Raw genomic sequence first — 18643 nt, 5'->3', positions numbered from 1 at the left:
TAATCCCAAAGATGTTCAGTGGGGTTCAGGTCTAGCTTTGTGCAGGACAGTCCAGTTCTTTCAAGCAAAGATTGAGTAAAAGCTTCTTTGCGTGTCATTCAGGATTAAAAAAGACCCTACCGTAACGAAGTTTCAGCACATAATTCCCTAGAATGTTTTTATATGAAGTGGCATATTAACTGGAATTAAGGGACCTAGACAAACCCAATAATTAGAAGGAGGTATCCACATACTTCAGGCCATGTGCATTTTTTCCAATATGAGGATTAAATCTGTCAAAGTTTGTTTTAATCTGGCGGTACTTTTTTTTTTTTCTCTCAGGCGGAGGAGATCTTGAGGCGTGAGCTGGAGAAAAAGGAGACGCCATCGCTTTACTGTCTGTTAGGTGACGTGCTAAAGGATCCCCAGTATTATGACCAAGCATGGGAGCTCTCCAAACACCGCAGTGCACGCGCCCAAAGGTCCAAAGCTCTGCATCACCTGCGCCACAAAGAATTCCAACAGTGCGTGGAATGTTTCGAACGCTCACTGCAAATCAATGCCATGCAGGTATGACGTGCACTTGTGCATAGCTTTATAGTCCTTAAACAAGTGTCCTGTAAATGCTGGTAGACGTTAAAAACCCATACCCCTTTTTTACTGAAATGATTCAGCTGTAAAGTTTTGTTAATACAATGTTTCCTTTGACTTGAGATCCGAATGATGGCACAACTGTTACATCATGAATAAAAATAGCTTTTACTAATCATTCAAGTTTAAAAAACTTTTTACATCCAATATCATTTAAATGTCTAATTACAGTCACAGTCTACTTCACAATAAAAAAAAATATTCAATAAGTTCACACGTGATATTTGTAAATAGCCTAGCTTTTTATTTTAGATAGACGAGGGTAAGAAAATGGCTGTAGTTTGAGTATTAATGAATTATGAAAACATTTTAACATTAATAGTAATTTGATTCAGTATTTTTATGGTGCTTCTACAATAATGGTCAACTGTTATTTAATACAATAAATAGCCATGAAATTCACATGATATCTGTAAATAAAATTTCATTTTATATGAACAGGGCAATAAAAGTTGCTGGAGCTTCTGTGCAACGCAATATACTTTTATATAGAAACAAGAGTGCAGTTGTAAACAGTGTAATTGGAACCGGACACGTCCACAGTCAAACATATCAATCATCTTTATGTTGAAAAATAATGGAAAGGCAAGTGGAATGCAATAACACGTTCAGTGTGAACGACCCCTTAGTCTCTTCGTTGACCACACATACACAAGCTCTAGAAGATCAAAAGGATGAATGTACTGTATAGAGAAGATTGGCAGAGTGCTGACAGAGAACATGAGAAACACTGAAGTAGAAAAAAAAGAAAGACCGCAGTGTGTGGATGAGTGGCATCAGGTTCATCCACCACAGAACCAAAAAAAGTGCACAGCGTGCTTTTTTTTTTCCTTTTCTTTTTTTCTTCCCTTACTCATTCTTCATTCCTCCCTTCATCCATAATGCAGAAGCACAGGCAGCAATAAGACAGAGTAATTTTCCTGAGGGGCTCATTGATGACCCTAGCGGGATCTTTAACACCGCCTTGCAGTGCTGCCGCAGGGCCTGGCGGAGCTAATACTGCCTTCAGGCCTAGACTGAAAGTAAGGACAGAACGAGGGCCAGAGAGATGCAAAGATAAGCACTCGGGAGAAGAAACCGATGATTTAAAACATTGAAGAGACAGACTCCTTGAGGTTCATGGGTTCAAAAGACATCATTAATTTTTAGGAGCCAAATAAGACCTTTAAAAGACGAGTGAAGCACTTGAAGTCTCATTAATTTTTTTTTCCTCGTCAGTAATACTCCATCGTTCTCACTCTCTTCTGTCTTTTATCCCCTCAGTTGGGTGTGTGGTTCTCCCTGGGCTGTGCATATTTTGCACTGGAAGGCTACGAAGGGGCTGCCAAAGCTTTTCAGAGATGCGTTGGACTGGAACCAGATGTAAGTCACGCGGTCCTTGTAAGGAGATCAGTGTCATGTGACCATAAAGAAAGGGCTTATGCTTAGTTATTCAGTAACTGTGCTGTCATATCTGGTTTATGTCTATTGTAATCAATTGATTGTGTCTGCAAACGCCTCCCTGTTTTTGTTCTTTCAGGCTTCTGCTTGCTTTTATGTAGTACAGGAGCCTCTTGTGCTCCTAATGGTGTACTTAAAATTAAAATGTAATCAAACGGCAGGCTTAATAGTCCATCCAGGAAACGAGTAAACAAGCTGTTAGGAAATATTCTGTTCATGTATGGTTTCTTATTTATAATGGTTTATTTTGACATGGCTTTCACCCATGGACCTGACTCTGATCATTACTCTCCTCCATTCAGAATTCAGAAGCATGGAGTAACCTCTCCACAGCCTACATCAAACTGAGAATGAAGTGAGTATGAGTGTAAGCACTGAGAATAAAGGCTGCATCAAAGAAGCTTTGTTTGGTGTTTTAATCCAATAAGAGCATTTAATTTTTTGTTCGGCAGTGGTATTTGCAGGAAAGACACTAATAAGCAGCCAGTTAAGCTTTCCTTCAATGCTTTGGATGTCCTACAAAAAGCCAGGCACTGATGAAAATGGCATGTCAGTATTTTGTCAGAATACATGGCTATTTTTGAATAGTTTTTTTGCTGGCCATGTCAGATTTGTTTTTTTTTTCTACATACAATGCTGTTCAAAAGCTTAGGGTTAATAAGTTTTTTTATTTTTTTTTCGGAAGGAAATTAACTCCATAAGGATGCATTAAATTGACCAAAAGTGACGTTAAAGACTATTTACGTTACAAAAGATTTCTATCTGAAATAAATGCTTTATACTTTCTCTTGAACACCAAATCAACATACTGTGTCAGAATGATTTGAAGGGTCGTGCAACACTGTAAATTCAGCTTTGCCATTACAGGAACAAATTACAATATTAGAATTCTAATATTTCACAATTTTACTGTTCTTTATTTTTGATCAAATAAATGCAGCCTTGGTGAGCTTAAGAAACTTCTTTTTAAAACATTATAAAAATATCCCCAAACTTTTTAACGGTAGTGTAAATAGATTTGTACTGCTTCTATTGATCTTTTTCCCATCCTGTGACGAAGTGTGATGGACTACTAGACGTATGTGTGAATTTCTAAATAATAGCCAGCATTGCTCAAACACACTTATCTTTCTCTGAAATCGCCACCATGTACAAACAGTAGATAAGCCCCTATTCAGGTTCCAGTTGACCTGATTTATGCTGCTTTTCTGTGTTTCCTTCATCCTGCATCCGCTGGGGACCCTCAGAGGCCTCCTTGCTTTTCAGTTACTGCAGGAATGACTTTGGCAGCTGTAATTGCAAAGATAAATCTCCTCCGGGCTCTTGCTGTGTCTACCCCAGGAGCCAGCACTTTGCCACCACTACCAATCGGCCAATATTAACCAGATTTGGAAGCTAAAAGCAATTTGTTGCTTGACATGACTGGAGGTTTTTGCTGATTTCCTGCGAGTACCGGAGATGTTTCCTGGAACACCACTGTAACGGCATGTACCTGAGGGATTCTGGGAATGATTTTGCTCTTCTCTTCTGCCCCTCGTCCAATTAGCCCTGTGCATTCATCCCTGAGATGAGTCTTTGGAATCTTCTATTAAAACCTGATTAACGCTCACAGGGACCATCCAGAACAGAGGAGGTGTGTGTGTGGGAGAGATTGTGGACACACCTGCATGTGTTCAAAGGAAACTAGGCTTTAGATGTTACAGGGAAACCCATGTCGATCCCTGTGTCACAGCCTTTTGTTGACAGCGCTTACAAAAATTAAAATATCAGCTCTGTTCCAAAACCTAGAGATCTGTGTTGCTGTCTGCAGTCTATACCGGCAGTGTGCTAACTGAAACCTCATACTGTAAGTGAATGATTTGGAATGCTCTGATAGCAGTCTGTGTGCCACACACAGTGTTTCTCACAAGACTCAAGTCACCGTGGATTCAATGTAGTTTGATTTTTGTATCTTGCTAAATTAACATGAAATTTTGAAGTAGGACTGAAGTTGTATTTTCTTGTAAAATGTATTTCAATACACTTTTGCTTTCATTTGCTCGTTCTTTCACTCTTTATTATTTGTTTCTTTTACTTTTTTGCTTATTTTCTTTTGCTTTCTCCCATTTTTATCACTTTCTTTAAGTTTTTCACTTTCTTTCTGTTTTGCTTTGTTGATATCTTTCACTGCTTCGCTTTGTTTTTCTTCGGCTCTTTCACTTATTTCTCTTTCGTTTTTTGACATTAGCTATTTCGCTTCGTCACCATCACTTTGTTTCTTTAGCTCATTCTTTTCCTGCACTGAGTGCACTCTTTCCATGTTTTGCTTTCTTTCTTTCACTCTTTCAGTTTTTCATTCTCTTTGGCCCTTTTTGTTTGTCTCTCTCTCATTCTTTTGCTCTGATTTATTTTTATTTATTTTGCTCTGTTATTTTGCTCTTTTTCACCCTCCCCTCTTTGTTTTGCTATTTTGCCATTTCATTCTTTAGCTAAATATATATTTTTTATTTTCATTTTACCCTTTAGCTCTTTCAGTTTATTATAATTTTTCTGTCTTCTGCTCTTTCATTCTTTTAACTTTCTTTCTTTTTGCTATTTCACACTTTTTCACGTATTCACTAAAATTGTGTCAATGATTGACATCTTATCTTAAGTCGTCCCCATCCTGGGTGACTTTTTTTATTTGTGTAGAATCAGTGTAGGATATGTTGATTTATAAATATTTTATTCTTGTTGATAAATAATTTGTTCTTATTTGAAATAGTTCAGTCTAATTAAAAATTGACGATTCAACCAAAGTACGTGTGCTGTGAACTCTTTTTATGCTTGAAGTGTTGCACCACTAGCTCAGAAACATGCTAACATCAGACTCTGGAATCAACGGTGAGATAGTGTACAGTAATTATGTTGACTACCTGTACCTTTTAGAACAGCCTTTGAACCTAAACCACTCTCTTTGTAGACAGCTCACTAGGTTTTTAGGAATACTTATTCATTGCCACATTCTAACTGCAAGTTTGCCAAATCAGTTTTTGGAAGGGAGAACATAAAACTACTTTTTGTTTAGCCATACACTGTTTAATACTACAGTACATCCACAAGCAACTTCTATTAACAGTAGTTCTGCTAAACGCACTGATCTTTCTGTTTTGTGTGTGGTAGGGAGAAGGCATTCCGCACCCTTCAGGAAGCGCTCAAGTGTAATTATGAGCGATGGCAGATCTGGGAGAATTTCATCGCTGTGTGTATAGACCTGGGCGAGTTCAGTGAGGCTATCAGAGCCTACCATCGGCTCATGGACCTCAAGGACAAATACAAGGACGTGGAGGTGAGTCAGCCTCACAGTTTTTCTTAGTTTAACCCCAAACTCTTTCTTTTTGCATACATTTCCAAAAAGTTGTCATCAGATAAAATGTCTAACAACATAAGCTTGAATGTTTTTTCTGGCTTGTGGAACCAGTGTAAAGCAGCTGGAGTCTCATTTGTGTCTCATGTGCTGCTGTCATCACTGCTTCGACCACACTAACAGCTGCCCGACTGCATGCACAGATGAAACAGTCATATGAGAGGTTGTGCGTGTAAGTGAGATTTGATGGTTGACTGAGTGAGATTTGATGAGTGAATGTTTGTGTGAGAGAAGAGAGAGAGATGATTTCATCCTGATCTGCCCAAATGTAGATGAATATATACAGAAGCCATACAGACAGAAGCCCATCTGGGCTAAGAATTACTTTGCACATATGTGTATATTCATATGTGCAAAGTAATCCTTAGCCCAGATGGGCTTCTGTCTGCTCACTTTCATCCAAACAGCTCTGTTTTCAACACGCACCCCGTATGTCTCTCTGCATCCATGGCCCCATCACACCTCTCCTCTGTCAGCTGTGAATCTAATAGCGGTGCTGTCATAACACACGTCTTAAAGCTTTACGCCATTAGACACGTTTGTGCTGTGGCTGGTTAATGCACCAGCTGCTACATCCTATTAAATGTGTCGTTTGTTTTATCATTTGGTAGTCAAATTGCCTGGTAGTTGTTTACCTCCTTCACTTTACAGCAGCTTCGGGGTCACCAAGGTGGCAGTAAATTATGTTTTATTTTCACAGAATTTATGGCTGCACCTCAAAAAAAGAAGCTGTTTCATGCATCTCATTTTTAAACACCCACCTCCTACTTTGTGAACTGCAAAATATCTGAAAACTCTAGCTTTGTATGAGCAAGTGGCAAATTATTTTGTGCTCTATTTATTTTCAGCAAAAAAAAGAAAAATTAGTGTAAGCATCCACTAGGAAACTGCATATTAATCTTTTTCAAGGAAGTCTCTAATTCAGAGCAATTATGTTGAAAGGAGACATCCTGTGGAAGCAGAATTTTGCAAGAATTACATACTGATCTTTTAGAAATCATTCTAATATGCTGATTTGATGCTCAAGAAACATTTCTTATCAGTGTTAAAAGCATTGCTGATTTGTTTTTGTGAAAATAGTGATACATTTTTTCATCCTTAATGAATGGAGATTTCAAAAGAACATAAATTATAATTTCTCTATCTGTTGCAAAATTTACATTTTTTAAATTTTACTTTTTATTGTCTTATTTTTTTGCAGTTTGACTTGATTCACGTCATTGCGACCAATTCTAGCAATTTCATTCTAGTTTTAAACTTAATTTCACAATTATTATTTTTTTTTTAACTTTGATGCGGAAGCAGACATCCATAAAAAAACTGATGCTCTAAATGGCAAACAAATGTTCAGGTGTTGGAAGTGTTGGGGTTTACGGTCACAGGGGAACACAGACAATCCCATTTTAGCATGGCATCCCACGACTGTTTTCACACACATACAACCATATTTTGAAACGATTTGATTGCCTTCTAAGTATGTTTTAAATTAGTAGGCTGTACACTTAAAGATTATTCCTACTTACATTGTCACTTTCAACTTCGTTTTCACGTTTTCCCCCCTCAGTGTTCAATTTTTTGGATTATTCGTTTACGTCTAGTGAGTGGCTAGTAGCTCATCAATTAAAAGTTGTGATGTGAAAGCACAAAAGTTGAAAAGGTCATCGCTAGCGTTCGCCTCAAGCCCTGTGAGAGTTTCAGATGGTAATTGGGATCTGGGCGCTTGGCTGGACTCAAAATCATCACTCACTCTCTACTGTTCATTTTACTCCCTTCATCATCTCTCTCTCCATACAGAAACCCTTCAGAGTGGGAAATTAGATGAGAACATCTGTTAATAAGGGAAAATGCTGTGCATGTGTGCGAAACATCTTGGTATACAGTCATAAGACCAGTCTCTGTCATTGATCCCACCCCATTAATTCACATTCCACAGAGACAGAGAAAAGAGAGACTATCCTCCCTCATCCCGAGCTAAAAAAAGATGGATCAAGTATCCTCTTATCTCTCTCTCCCTCTCAGTACCATTCTTCATTCCCTCGTTTCTCCCAGGAGAGTATTACCTCTCTCCTTAATTTCACGCTGTAAGGGGATCGTGCAGGAATTACACCCAGACACCCATTCAATTTCCCCTGTAACGTATCACTTCCCCCATCGTGAGGGGGCGGTGTCTTATCCAGTTCCTCATTTCACTTGTTCCACATCATCACCAGCAGACAGTCACAGATACCATACCAGACTTTTTTATTTTTTTTATTTTTTAGGTTTCTTTGTGTGTGCATAGATGAATTTTAAAATGGATGGATTAATGGGTGCAAAAATGGGCTTGTTTTAGTATTTTTTTTTTTGTTTTTTTTTTTTTTTTTTTATGTATAACACATTTTGTTATCTAAACCTAAGCAATAAAAACTAAATTTTGCCTGCCCTGAAATCCATAAATTAATACGTCAAATCTACCTAGGTCTCTTTCTTTCTACTGTAAGCCTACATTTATTTAATCAAAAATAGTTAAAACATGTATACTGTGAAATATTATTACAGTTCAAAAGAACTGTTTTTATATATTTAAAAAATGTATGTATTCCTGTGATAGCAAAGCTGAATTTTCAGCATGATCCTTCAGAAATCATTCTAATTCTCTAGAATGGTTCTTTGATGAATAGAAGTTCAAAAGAACAGTATTTTCAATAGAAATCTTTTGTAACATTAAATGCCTTTACTGTCACTTTTCATCAGTTTAATGCTACGTTAATACTGGCTGAATAAAAATAAGAATTTCTTAAACTTACTGACCCAATCTTTTTTAAATATAGTGTGCAGATAGTATAATCATATACCCCTATTTAGAAAAAACCCCACAAAGATTTTACTTATTTAAATGTTTAATCCAAAAGCTTTTTTTTATTGTAAACAAAAGTGAATTCATCAGTATATGAGCTTTATGTATCATTTGGTGTTGAGATGATGGCCGATGACCAAATAGTTTGTGGTGGAAATGTGGTTATCAGGATCTCTAGGGTGAAAAATGAGGAGAGTTTACAGATATTACACCACTGACTTGGGTGACAAAGATCTCCGCACATCTGCTGAACACCCTGAAGGGGTCCAGAGGTGAATGAAAGAATCAGGAGTGATGGTATTATGAAGATGAAAAAGTGATAGCTGTAAGGAAAGAGAAAGGCGATGACGGGTGAACTTCAGGAATGTGTGCTGTAGATTTTCATGCTTTCGTGAATGATGTGACCACACAGACACGCTGTCATGAGAACATGTGGTCCGCATAAGACACACTGGTCTGTGTGAAGGCTGTTTGCTCGGATTAAGTTGCTTTCTATCAGTCTTTGCAGTTAAAGTGTGAACATTAGTCTTGGCTGAGTGTATTTATACACACACACACACACACACACACACTGCTGCATGTCTCTGGCTTTCTCTCTCTGTCTGTTCAAGTGCCGTCATTGTCATTGCTGCACACACACACATGTGAGGAAATAGATGGAGCATGTAAAGTAAATTGGAACTTTCATCTTGTGAAAAAACGCTGCTGCTGAAGTGAACTGAAGCAACCGCATAGCAACACTTTGGCAACCACCCTGAGTACCATAGCAACTGCATAGCAACACCTTGGCAACCACCCCAGGTACCCTAGCAACCACATAGCAACACCCTAGCAGCAACCCAGTGTACCCTAGCAACCACCTAGAAAACCCTAGCAACCACTCTGCGGTTCTTGGCATCTATTTATCTATCTATCTATAATCTGACTCTATCTATCCATCTATCCATCCATCCATCAATCAAACTTTAAGCTTTTAAAACTACTTTAACTTCAAACTATTTCAGACTGAAAACCGTCAAACTTAAAACTTTTTAAACTTTTCAAACTTTTTTTTTAACTTTCTGGTCCGGCTTTCTCAAGCCAACTTAGTTTCTCGACAAACTTTTTTTTTTATCTAGTTATTTTTATGATGGAACTCCTTTTCAAGTCAAATCACCTTTATTTATATAGTGATTTTAACAATACAAATTGTCAAAGCAACTGCACAATATCAAAATAGGAAAATAGTGTGTCAATGTAAAATGACAAGATTAAACACTCAATTTTCAGTTAAAGGCATTTCACACAAAAAGTTAATGAACACAAATTCTGGTTCTGCTTTAGTAATTACAGTGCAGTTCGGAGCTTGTTAGTTACAGAGCATACAGACACACAAACACATGTGTAACACTGTGTGAGGGCAGTGATTAATAGCTCTCTCTCTCTCACACACACACACACACAGAAAGAGAGGAATGTGGAGCCCAGCATTCAGTTCAAGTATTCTGGTAGTTTAGTGAAGTTTAAGGGTGTGGTGTGCTTAGTTTAGATTTTGGAGTTTGAGGAGAAAGCCTTCTCTGTACACACACGTACTTACTCACTCTTAACCGCTTCAGTCCTGGGAATCAGACACCTCAGACTAGTCACACCTCACTGAAGGCTTCATAGACCCTGCAATTAACATCCGTTTCTAGTGATCCGAATTAGACTGCACTACATGCAAGTGTAAACAGAGTCAGAACACATTACAACAACACTTGTAACCAAGTTTTGTTTTAAATATTTTATTCATTTTTTGTTATTTACTTATTTTAATTAAAAAGCTCAAAGTTGATTAATACAATTATGTACCATCCAGGTATAAACTGCAATTTCTGAGTAAGTGTATGAGCGAGAGAGAGAGAGAGACACAAAAACACTTCTCCAGACAATGAATGAATGAATGATTGAGGCATTTATATAGCACTTTCATTGTGTATTGCTTTACAATCATATGAGGGATCTCTCCTCAGGGAGGTTAAGTCTGAACTTTTTGGCTCTTCCTGGTTTCTCTGACACATGTACAGACTCTGGAGTGTGTCTGCATTTGTTTGTGTGGTTGAGTGAGAACAGCGTCACTAATCTACCAGCTCTGTTGGTGGCATGTAGTGTGTGTGTGTGGTTTGAGGACACAAATTTGTATAATGACATGGTATGATATGGGTATTACAATCTGAAGGTGATTTATGAGGACACTTTCGGTGTCCCAATAATTCAAAAAGCTGTAAAAACATACTAAATGTTGTTTTCTTTCCTCCTTTCTTTCTCTTACTCTTTCTTTCCCTCTCTCTCTCTTTCTTATGTAATAGTAATTTATTTTTATTATTATAAGGGTATGATTTGGCTTAAAGTTTCATTGTTTACTTTACTAATCATATATTTGCAATTTGCCTGTTCAAACTAAACTGTAACACGCTCACAGGTAAGTGTGTGTGTGCCTCATTTTTATTAAAATTGTCAGTCAGAGTAGAGGCAGGCAAACAGAGAGACATGCTTCAGAAACTGTGTGAGCCGAAATCTAAGTAGTGTTGGGCTGTCACATGGTCAGGACAGAATAAATATTAGGGAACAGAGAGTGGAAAGAGAGAAAAGCAACATCAACGCACGGTTGTTAGTATAAATGTAAGAAAGTTAAAAATAAAGTGATGCACAAGCCAGGAACATCAAACAATGCAGAGGTCAAGTTTAGAGATTTGTGTTTTGACCTCATAAATAAGGTTAGTTCAGGTAAGGTTGGATCAGGCACAGCAGAGGTTAAATGTCAACCCTAGATTAGTTTTCAGATTAGATATTCATGTTTGGTTTTTGAGTTTAAACATCAGCCAGTTTTACGCTACTGAAAAGTAAGCTTTTTGGCATTTAGTAAATTTGTCTTTGGTTACAATTTATTTTATTCACTTTATATCCCTGTTACAGTGTAATTATACATTTAAGTTTACTGAGTAATATTAATTAACTACATTTATTAACTATATGGTTAGGTTTAGGGTTACTTGCGTGTAATTATGCATAATTTGTTGTTATAAGAGTAAGTACATGTAGCATGTGTAATAAGGACACCTTAAAATAAAGTGTTACCTTCTCTTTTTTTTTTTTTCCCCATCAGGTGCTGGAAATCCTGGTGCGTTCGGTAGTGGACAATCTGACAGATCACCGTGGCGAACAGGCCTCCAATCATAAAGCCAAACTGCAGGAACTATTTGGTCGAGTCTCTGCCCGCTGCAGCACAGACGCCCAAATATGGAAGCAGTACGCTCGTCTTTATGGCGATGGCAATAGCAACAATGTAGAAGACAACGAAAAGGTGAATTTTATTTATTTATTTTACTTTATTAGTATAGGATAGTGTAGAAATGACAGGAAGTAAAGTGGGGAAACAGAGAGGGGGCTGGGAAAGGTCCTCGAGCCAGGATTCGAACTCTGGACGCCCGTAGCGCAATGGTGTTATATGTCAGCGCTGCCCACAAGGCTATCAAATTTATTTATCTTTACAAGAATTGCCTTGAACTGTTATTTCTATATTGTTATTTTCTACAGTACACCAAGGTTTTCAAGCAAATAATGTTCCCTAATCTATTTTGTCATTAATATATTTGATTTTAACTGTTATTGTAGATTGTAAACAAATTTTTTTTTTGCATATAAAATAGAAGGGAACATGCATTTGGTAAAATGTATATCTTGAATGCTCTGTAAGTCTTTTTGGATAGAACGCATGAATGTCGATTTAGCTTAAAGAGTACAAACTTTCACCATTCAAATTTTGCAGTGGGCTTCCTAGCATAGTGCTGCACCTATAATATATCAATTTACAAACTCAAAATAACCTGACTCAATTTTACATGGAAGACATACAGTAGCTTTTGGTTGTCGTTTTATTACCTTACATCTGGTTTGGTCTTGTAGTCTAACTGTGTTTTGATGTGTGTGTTTGTAGGCACTGCAGTTTCTGAGTAAAGCGCATCGGTGTGAGACGCAGGCAGCTGGCTGGGAGAAAGACATTGGAAACTTCAGATCTGTGGTGAAGGGTGCCAGAGATATGGCTAATGGTGAGACTTCACACACACGTACTTTCCCTTTCACAAGACCATTTGAGAGGAACATACAGAATCGTGGTCCTGCACTCGTTCAGAGAGTCACTCTATCATGGCTAATGTGGCAGCGCGTGAACATAGAGGGAGTCTGAAAGGGCTAATGGATTGAGAACAAGGAACAGGAGCAAGAACGACAAACAAGGCTTTTACCCCTCTGACCTCCACCAGAGACAGACTTCTGTTTGTGTTTGTGGGCATGTGCGCCTGTGTGTGTTTACCAGATGGGGTTGCTTTTGTCTGTCCATCTCTGTGTGTCTGTGTGTCTCTCATTAGGAGGGATGTTGAGGGTTTGGTCAATAAATGTGTGTTGAATTAAACATCAGTTGGGACAGAGCACAGGTTTTGGGTTGAATAGCAATTCTTTCTCCGTTTCTAAAAATCTGAATTTCTGTGTCTTAAAAATCAAACTGTCACATTTTATTCTCAGCTGGCATTGAATATGGACAAACTTGTCCAACCGAATCATGATCCCGCTCGAATGTTCGTTTGCCATCTTTTTAGCATCTGTCATCTTATTTCATTTCACCCACTCTCTCCATCAGCTTGTCCTTGAGTATGCAGGCTGTTTGTTGTTGATCTTAATGATTTATAAAGGGGCGGCTCTGCAAATGTAGCAGAACCCTTCACACGCCTCCATCCCTTCCCACTTACTCTGGCCTGCTTTCTGTGTGTTTGTGCATGCGTGTGTTTGGGGAAGATTGATCGATCGATATAAGGGCGAGGTAAGTGTGTGAGCATATGTAAGATCACGGGGTTTTATACCTCATGCATTTGTCTAGATCTTGTATTCATGTATGTGTTGCTATGCATTAAAGCTGTGTGTGTGTGTGTGTGTGTGTGTGTGTTGAATGAGCTCCACACTCATTAATCACACCACTTTTCCTGCTGTTGCCACTCAAGGCGGAAACATGAGGATGAGATGGGTAAAGAGAGAGATGGAGATGGCAAGAATGAAGAACTGATGGATATATGGATTGACTTGAAATTAGCAAGAAATAATTTAGATATGAAATGCAGGAATTTAGAAGGAAAAAATTTGGGGGAAAGCAAAAAACAAAAATTGAGAGAGAATTTACAAAGAAAGCAAGAGAAAAAATAAATAACATAATTTAAAAAGCATTTAGAAAGGGAAGAAGCAGAAATTTGGAAAATGAATAAGTGAGTATTTATAAAGGAAAAAGGCAAGAATTTAGAAAGAATTGCAGCAAGAACGTAGAAAAAAATAATTCAGAAAAAGAACAATTTAGAAAATAATTAAAATTAAGAAGCTTTAGAATGAATATTCTAATATAATATTCTAATATTATAATTTAGAATTAAGAATTTAGAAATTAAGAATTGCAGCAAGAATGTAGAGAGAGAAATAATTCAGAAAAAGAAACATTTTGGCAAATAATTTTCTTAGAAGCTTTAGAAAGAAAATGTAGAATGAATTTATGAAAGAAGGGATTTTAGGAAGAGAAGGAGAGAATCTAGAAATGGAAGAACAAAGATAGGGAAGAGGGAATTGAAAAGTAAATCACAAAAGTGGAAATGATGGAATGAAAGGCAGAAGAAACAGGTGTTCGGAGATGAGAAAGCGAGGGAAAACTGAGAATTGAAGAGAGTGAAAGAGTGGCCTTTGACACTGAGGTAGATACGCATACTCATGAATCTGTTGCTTTCCTCAGAGATGACAGCGATTGTGTGTGGAATGACCGTTTTAATGGTGTTTGATGTTGCACTAATAGCTTTAGTGATTAAACATGAGTCGCTCAGAGGTCGTGATCCATCACATAATGTGAACAGTACTACACACACAAAATAATGACACACTCTTTTTATTAGGCCACAGACCTTGATATTGCATCACCTGGCCTCTAGTGACCTTTGACAGGCCGACACTCACTATCTCCCCTCACTGGCTGTGCAGCATACAGATGCTTAATGTTCCAGCACTGCCGTGACTCTACTGGAGATGAAACTCCTCAGTAATTCCTGTCTGTGTCTCTCAGTCTCTATCAGCTGTAGCAGGTCTAAACGCAGTCCTCAAGAGGCTCTACAGTTGCTGTCTTCAGCCCGACTCAGTGTGAAGAGCCTGGTCACCAAAGCCAAAGTGAGTTTCACACACACTCAGCTCTTAAAGTCTTTAGCTTTAAGGGTTTTACTTAAGTGTTTTAAAGCTATCAATAAAAACAGACCTTTTTATTTGTTTTGTAAAAGATAGCATTTTCTGGCAATTTGTCTATTTAATGCTATTACACAAATGGTAACACTTGAGTATAGGGACCAATTCTCACTATTAACTAGTTGCTTATTAGCACCATAAAAAAAATTGGGATTTTTTAGTATAAAGCACATATTCTGCATGACCATATTCTACACCCCTAATCCTTCCCAATTCCTAAACTTAACAATGACCTTACTAACTATTAATAAGCAGCAAATTAGGAGTTTGAGTCACAAGTCGTAGTCAGTGGTTTGTTAATTGCTTTAGTTTGTTTTTATTTAATTTCAGTATTTTCTTAAATGGGTGTGTATAGAGTATTTACAGAGTGTTAACTTTTAGTTTTAGTTACTTTTTGTTATTTGTAAGTCGCTTTGGATAAAAGCATCTGCTAAATGACTAAAAGTAAGTATTAATAAGCAGCAAATTAAGAGTTTTGAGGCACAAGTCGTAGTCAGTGGTTTGTTAATTGCGAGAATTGGATATTAATATAAAGTGTGACCAAATATTTAAGTAATATAAAATAGTCCTCTCAACTCGCAAATAAAACAAAACAGAAGGCATTTTTGGACACATGGAGTCCTGAAAAAATATTAGGGTTTTTACATTAATATTAAGCAGCACAATGGTTTTTATAATTTATGAATGAATGAATGAATGAATTCAGCTTTGTCATCACCAAAATAAATTATATTTTAAAATAGAAAAATAATTTTATAATAATGTTTCACAATATTGCCATTTTTACTGTATTTCGATCAAATAAATGCAGCCATGGGGAGAATAAGAAACTTCTTTCAAAAACATCTTATTGATCCCAAACATTTGAACGGAAGTGTTTATCAGGAATTGATTGAATAAAAGGTTCTTATACAGTGTCTTGCGAAAGTATTCATACCCCTTCATTTTTTTCACGTTTTATCCTGCTGTCTAATGTAAAACTGCTACTGTTTTTTCCTCATCAATCTACACTCCATACACCATAATGGTAAAGCAAAAAAAAAAAAAAAGGTTTTTAACATCTTTGCAAATGTGTTAAAAATAAACTTAAATTAATCCATTGCATAAGTACTCATACCCTTATCTGGGACAGTTGAAATTTAGCTCAGGAGCATTCTTATTGCTTGTAGGTGTTACTAGACTTTGAGTGAAGGTAACCTATGGCAAATTGAATTGAATGGGTATGATTTGGAAAGGCACACGTCTTAATAAAAGGTCCAACAGTTGATAATGCATATCAGAGCAAAAACCAAGCCCTGGGGTCAAAAGAACTGTCTGTAGACCTCAGAAACAGGTTTGCGTCAAGCCACACATCAGGGGAAGAGTTCAGAAAAATATTATGCTTCATTGAAGGGTCACAAATGCATGTAGTCTCTGTTACCCTTAATAGAAGTTTGAAACAACCAGGATTCTTCTTAGAGCTGGCCTCCTGGCCAAACTGAGCAATCCTCTCCCTGTCTCCTCAGTGAAGACAAAAGAAAACACACTTGGAATTTACAAAAAAGCACCTAAAGGACCCTCAGACTCTGAGAAACAAGATTCTCTGGTCTGATGAACCTCAAATATAAGCATCATGTTTGAAGGGAACCAGCTCTGCTCATCACCTGCAGAGAACATCCCAAAAGTAAAGTGTGCTGGTAGCGTTTTTCAGTGGCAGGGCCTGAGGGACTCATCAGAATAGAGGAAAATCTCAGTGAACCAAAATATTGAGATGGCCTTAATGAAAACCCAGTCCAGAGCATTCAGTACCTTAGACTGGGCAGAAGGTTCACCTTCCAACAGGACAATGACCCTAAGCACACAGAAGGAGTGGCTTATAGACAACTCTATGAATGTCCTTGAGTAGTCCAGCCACAGCCTGAGCTTGAACCCAATTAAATATTTCTGGAGAAACTTGAAAATGTGCATCTGACCCCATCCAACCCGACAGAGCTTGAGAGGTGAAGAGGCGATGAGAAGAATGGCAGATAATTGCCAAATGATGATGAGCAAAGTTTATCGCATTAAACAAAAAAGACTTGAGACTGTAAAGGTGCTTCAATTAAATATTTAGTTAAGGGCATGCATACTTATGCAATGTACTTATTTAAGTTTATTTTTTTATATATAGATTTAAGAAGTTATGACAATTCTGTTTTTGCTTTGTCAATATGGTGTATGTAGTGTAGATTGATGTGGGGAAAAAAAGTAATTTAAAGCAGTTTAGCATAAGGCAGTAACATAAAACGTGAAAAAAATGAATACATTCGCAAGGCACTGTAGACAGGTCAGCTTGATGTCAGTTCAAACGGAAACAATTTTTTTATATTGAATTACTGTGTAATCAATAAATAATTTAGTATTTACAATAAGACCGTAATTCTAATGTTTTAAGTGAATGGTGTCAGTTTTGATTTCATGTTATCTGTAAATATATTGTAATGTTGAGTTCAATTATTTTTTAAGGAATTTTATTTTTTATCTGTCAGTTGCCATTTGATATTTCTCACATTTTTGTTTTGTCGTCTTTTCGCAGCAACTGTACACTGATGTTGCCACAGGTGAACTCCATGATGACCTCAGAGGTGATGTCACAGAGCTCGAGCAGCTCATCACAGAGCTGCAGGACCTGAGTGCCCAGCTACGCAACCAATGAGAAGCCATAGAACTGTTTTCTTCCTCCTTTTGATTGGTTTAAACAATGCAGTTTTAAAGTTATGTTTTAAACGAACAAAACTTCCATCTGGAAATCCTCATGACCACTGTTGCTTGTTCAATCAAAGGAGAAAAAACCTAAAAGAAAGACTTAGTGACTGAGTTAAAGATGTTTGTCATCATAACCTGATCCAGGGTCAACTGTCTTTGCCATAATCAGGATCCTGTGATCACACAATGAATGAATGAATGAACAGTGCCTCATTCCAATAAATAATACACAGCCTCTTTCTTATTTCATCTTTGTGCTTGTTTTTTCTAACTTGTGTGCATGATGATTTAGTTAATATTAAAGGATTCACAGAGAGTAGATTAAAATGTGGGACAACTGACAGCTAGGTTCACACGAAATCAAATGCGTTGCGTCAGTTCTGTAGTCAAGACAAGCTCATGTGAGTTTGAGTCTAGGCCTAGACTTGAATAGGTTGAGTCTGAGTCAAGACAAGAAAAAGGTCGAGTCAAGATGGAGTCTGAAGGCTCCCGAGACTGTGACAAGACCAAGATTATGAAAAAGTCTTGGACTCAGGACAGACTTGCTGCGTTGTGTATTGTGTGAAGACTTTCCTACAGCTGTCATATTAAGCATAACTCCTCATTGACCCTCCTCACCCTGTCTCTACTGTCTATTTTGTGCTCTGCCAAAGGGAGTGTTGGGAGATTGCTATCTTGATTTCGTTTACCTCTGGATATGCGCCTCTGTTGGGCCTGTTGTTTTAGTTCATTTAAAAGACTGTTTACACAAAATGTAAACACTGACAATGTTTGCTATTAATTACTTGAGCAAACTTTTTTTTTATCCACACTAAACTTAGGGCAACAAGTTTAGTGTGCCTTTTGAAATTAAAATGGTGGTTATAACTGGTTTAATAGCTTGAAATTTTAAAACCCTATATTTGATTATAAGAATATCACATGTACAAATTGCCATTAAAATGTATTGGTTCTGTAATTTTTTTGTTTTTAAATAAGTCCCTTGTTAACCAAGGCTGCATTTTTTTTTATTAAAAACTAGAATAAAACTGTAATATTGTGAAATTATTACAAAATAACTGTTTTCGATTTTATATTTTAAAATGTAGTTTATTCATGTGATGGCGAAGCTGAATTTTCAGCAGCCATTAGGCTACTCTAGGCTTCAGTGTCACATGATCCTTCAGAAATCATTCTGATATGTTGATTTGGTGCTCGACAAAACAAATGTTGAAAACAGTCATTTAAAAAAAAAAAAAAAGTTTTTAACATTATAATGTCTTTACTCGCTTTTGGTCAATGAATGTGTCCTTGCTGAATAAAAGTATTTTAAAAAAACAAAAATCTTACTAACCACAAACTTTTGAATA

General features: G+C 37.1%; 1 protein-coding gene across 1 annotated transcript in view; it reads left to right on the top strand.

The window, feature by feature from the left end:
* The window catches only part of LOC306885879 (tetratricopeptide repeat protein 27-like), a 98585-nt gene extending 80240 nt beyond the window's left edge, over nt 1-18345 (top strand). The window contains exons 13-20 of the mRNA XM_079442673.1: nt 322-549; nt 1894-1992; nt 2373-2425; nt 5212-5377; nt 11416-11613; nt 12247-12358; nt 14398-14498; nt 17125-18345. Of these exons, the coding sequence (XP_079298799.1) occupies nt 322-549; nt 1894-1992; nt 2373-2425; nt 5212-5377; nt 11416-11613; nt 12247-12358; nt 14398-14498; nt 17125-17244 (1077 nt within the window). The 3' untranslated portion in view covers nt 17245-18345. The remainder of the gene's footprint in view (nt 1-321; nt 550-1893; nt 1993-2372; nt 2426-5211; nt 5378-11415; nt 11614-12246; nt 12359-14397; nt 14499-17124) is intronic.
* The last annotated feature ends 298 nt before the right edge of the window (nt 18346-18643 follow it).

The sequence above is a fragment of the Barbus barbus genome (genome assembly GCF_936440315.1).
Source record: "Barbus barbus genome assembly, chromosome: 20".
NCBI classification, from domain to species: domain Eukaryota; kingdom Metazoa; phylum Chordata; class Actinopteri; order Cypriniformes; family Cyprinidae; genus Barbus; species Barbus barbus.
This window is presented reverse-complemented; position numbering and strand designations above follow the sequence as displayed.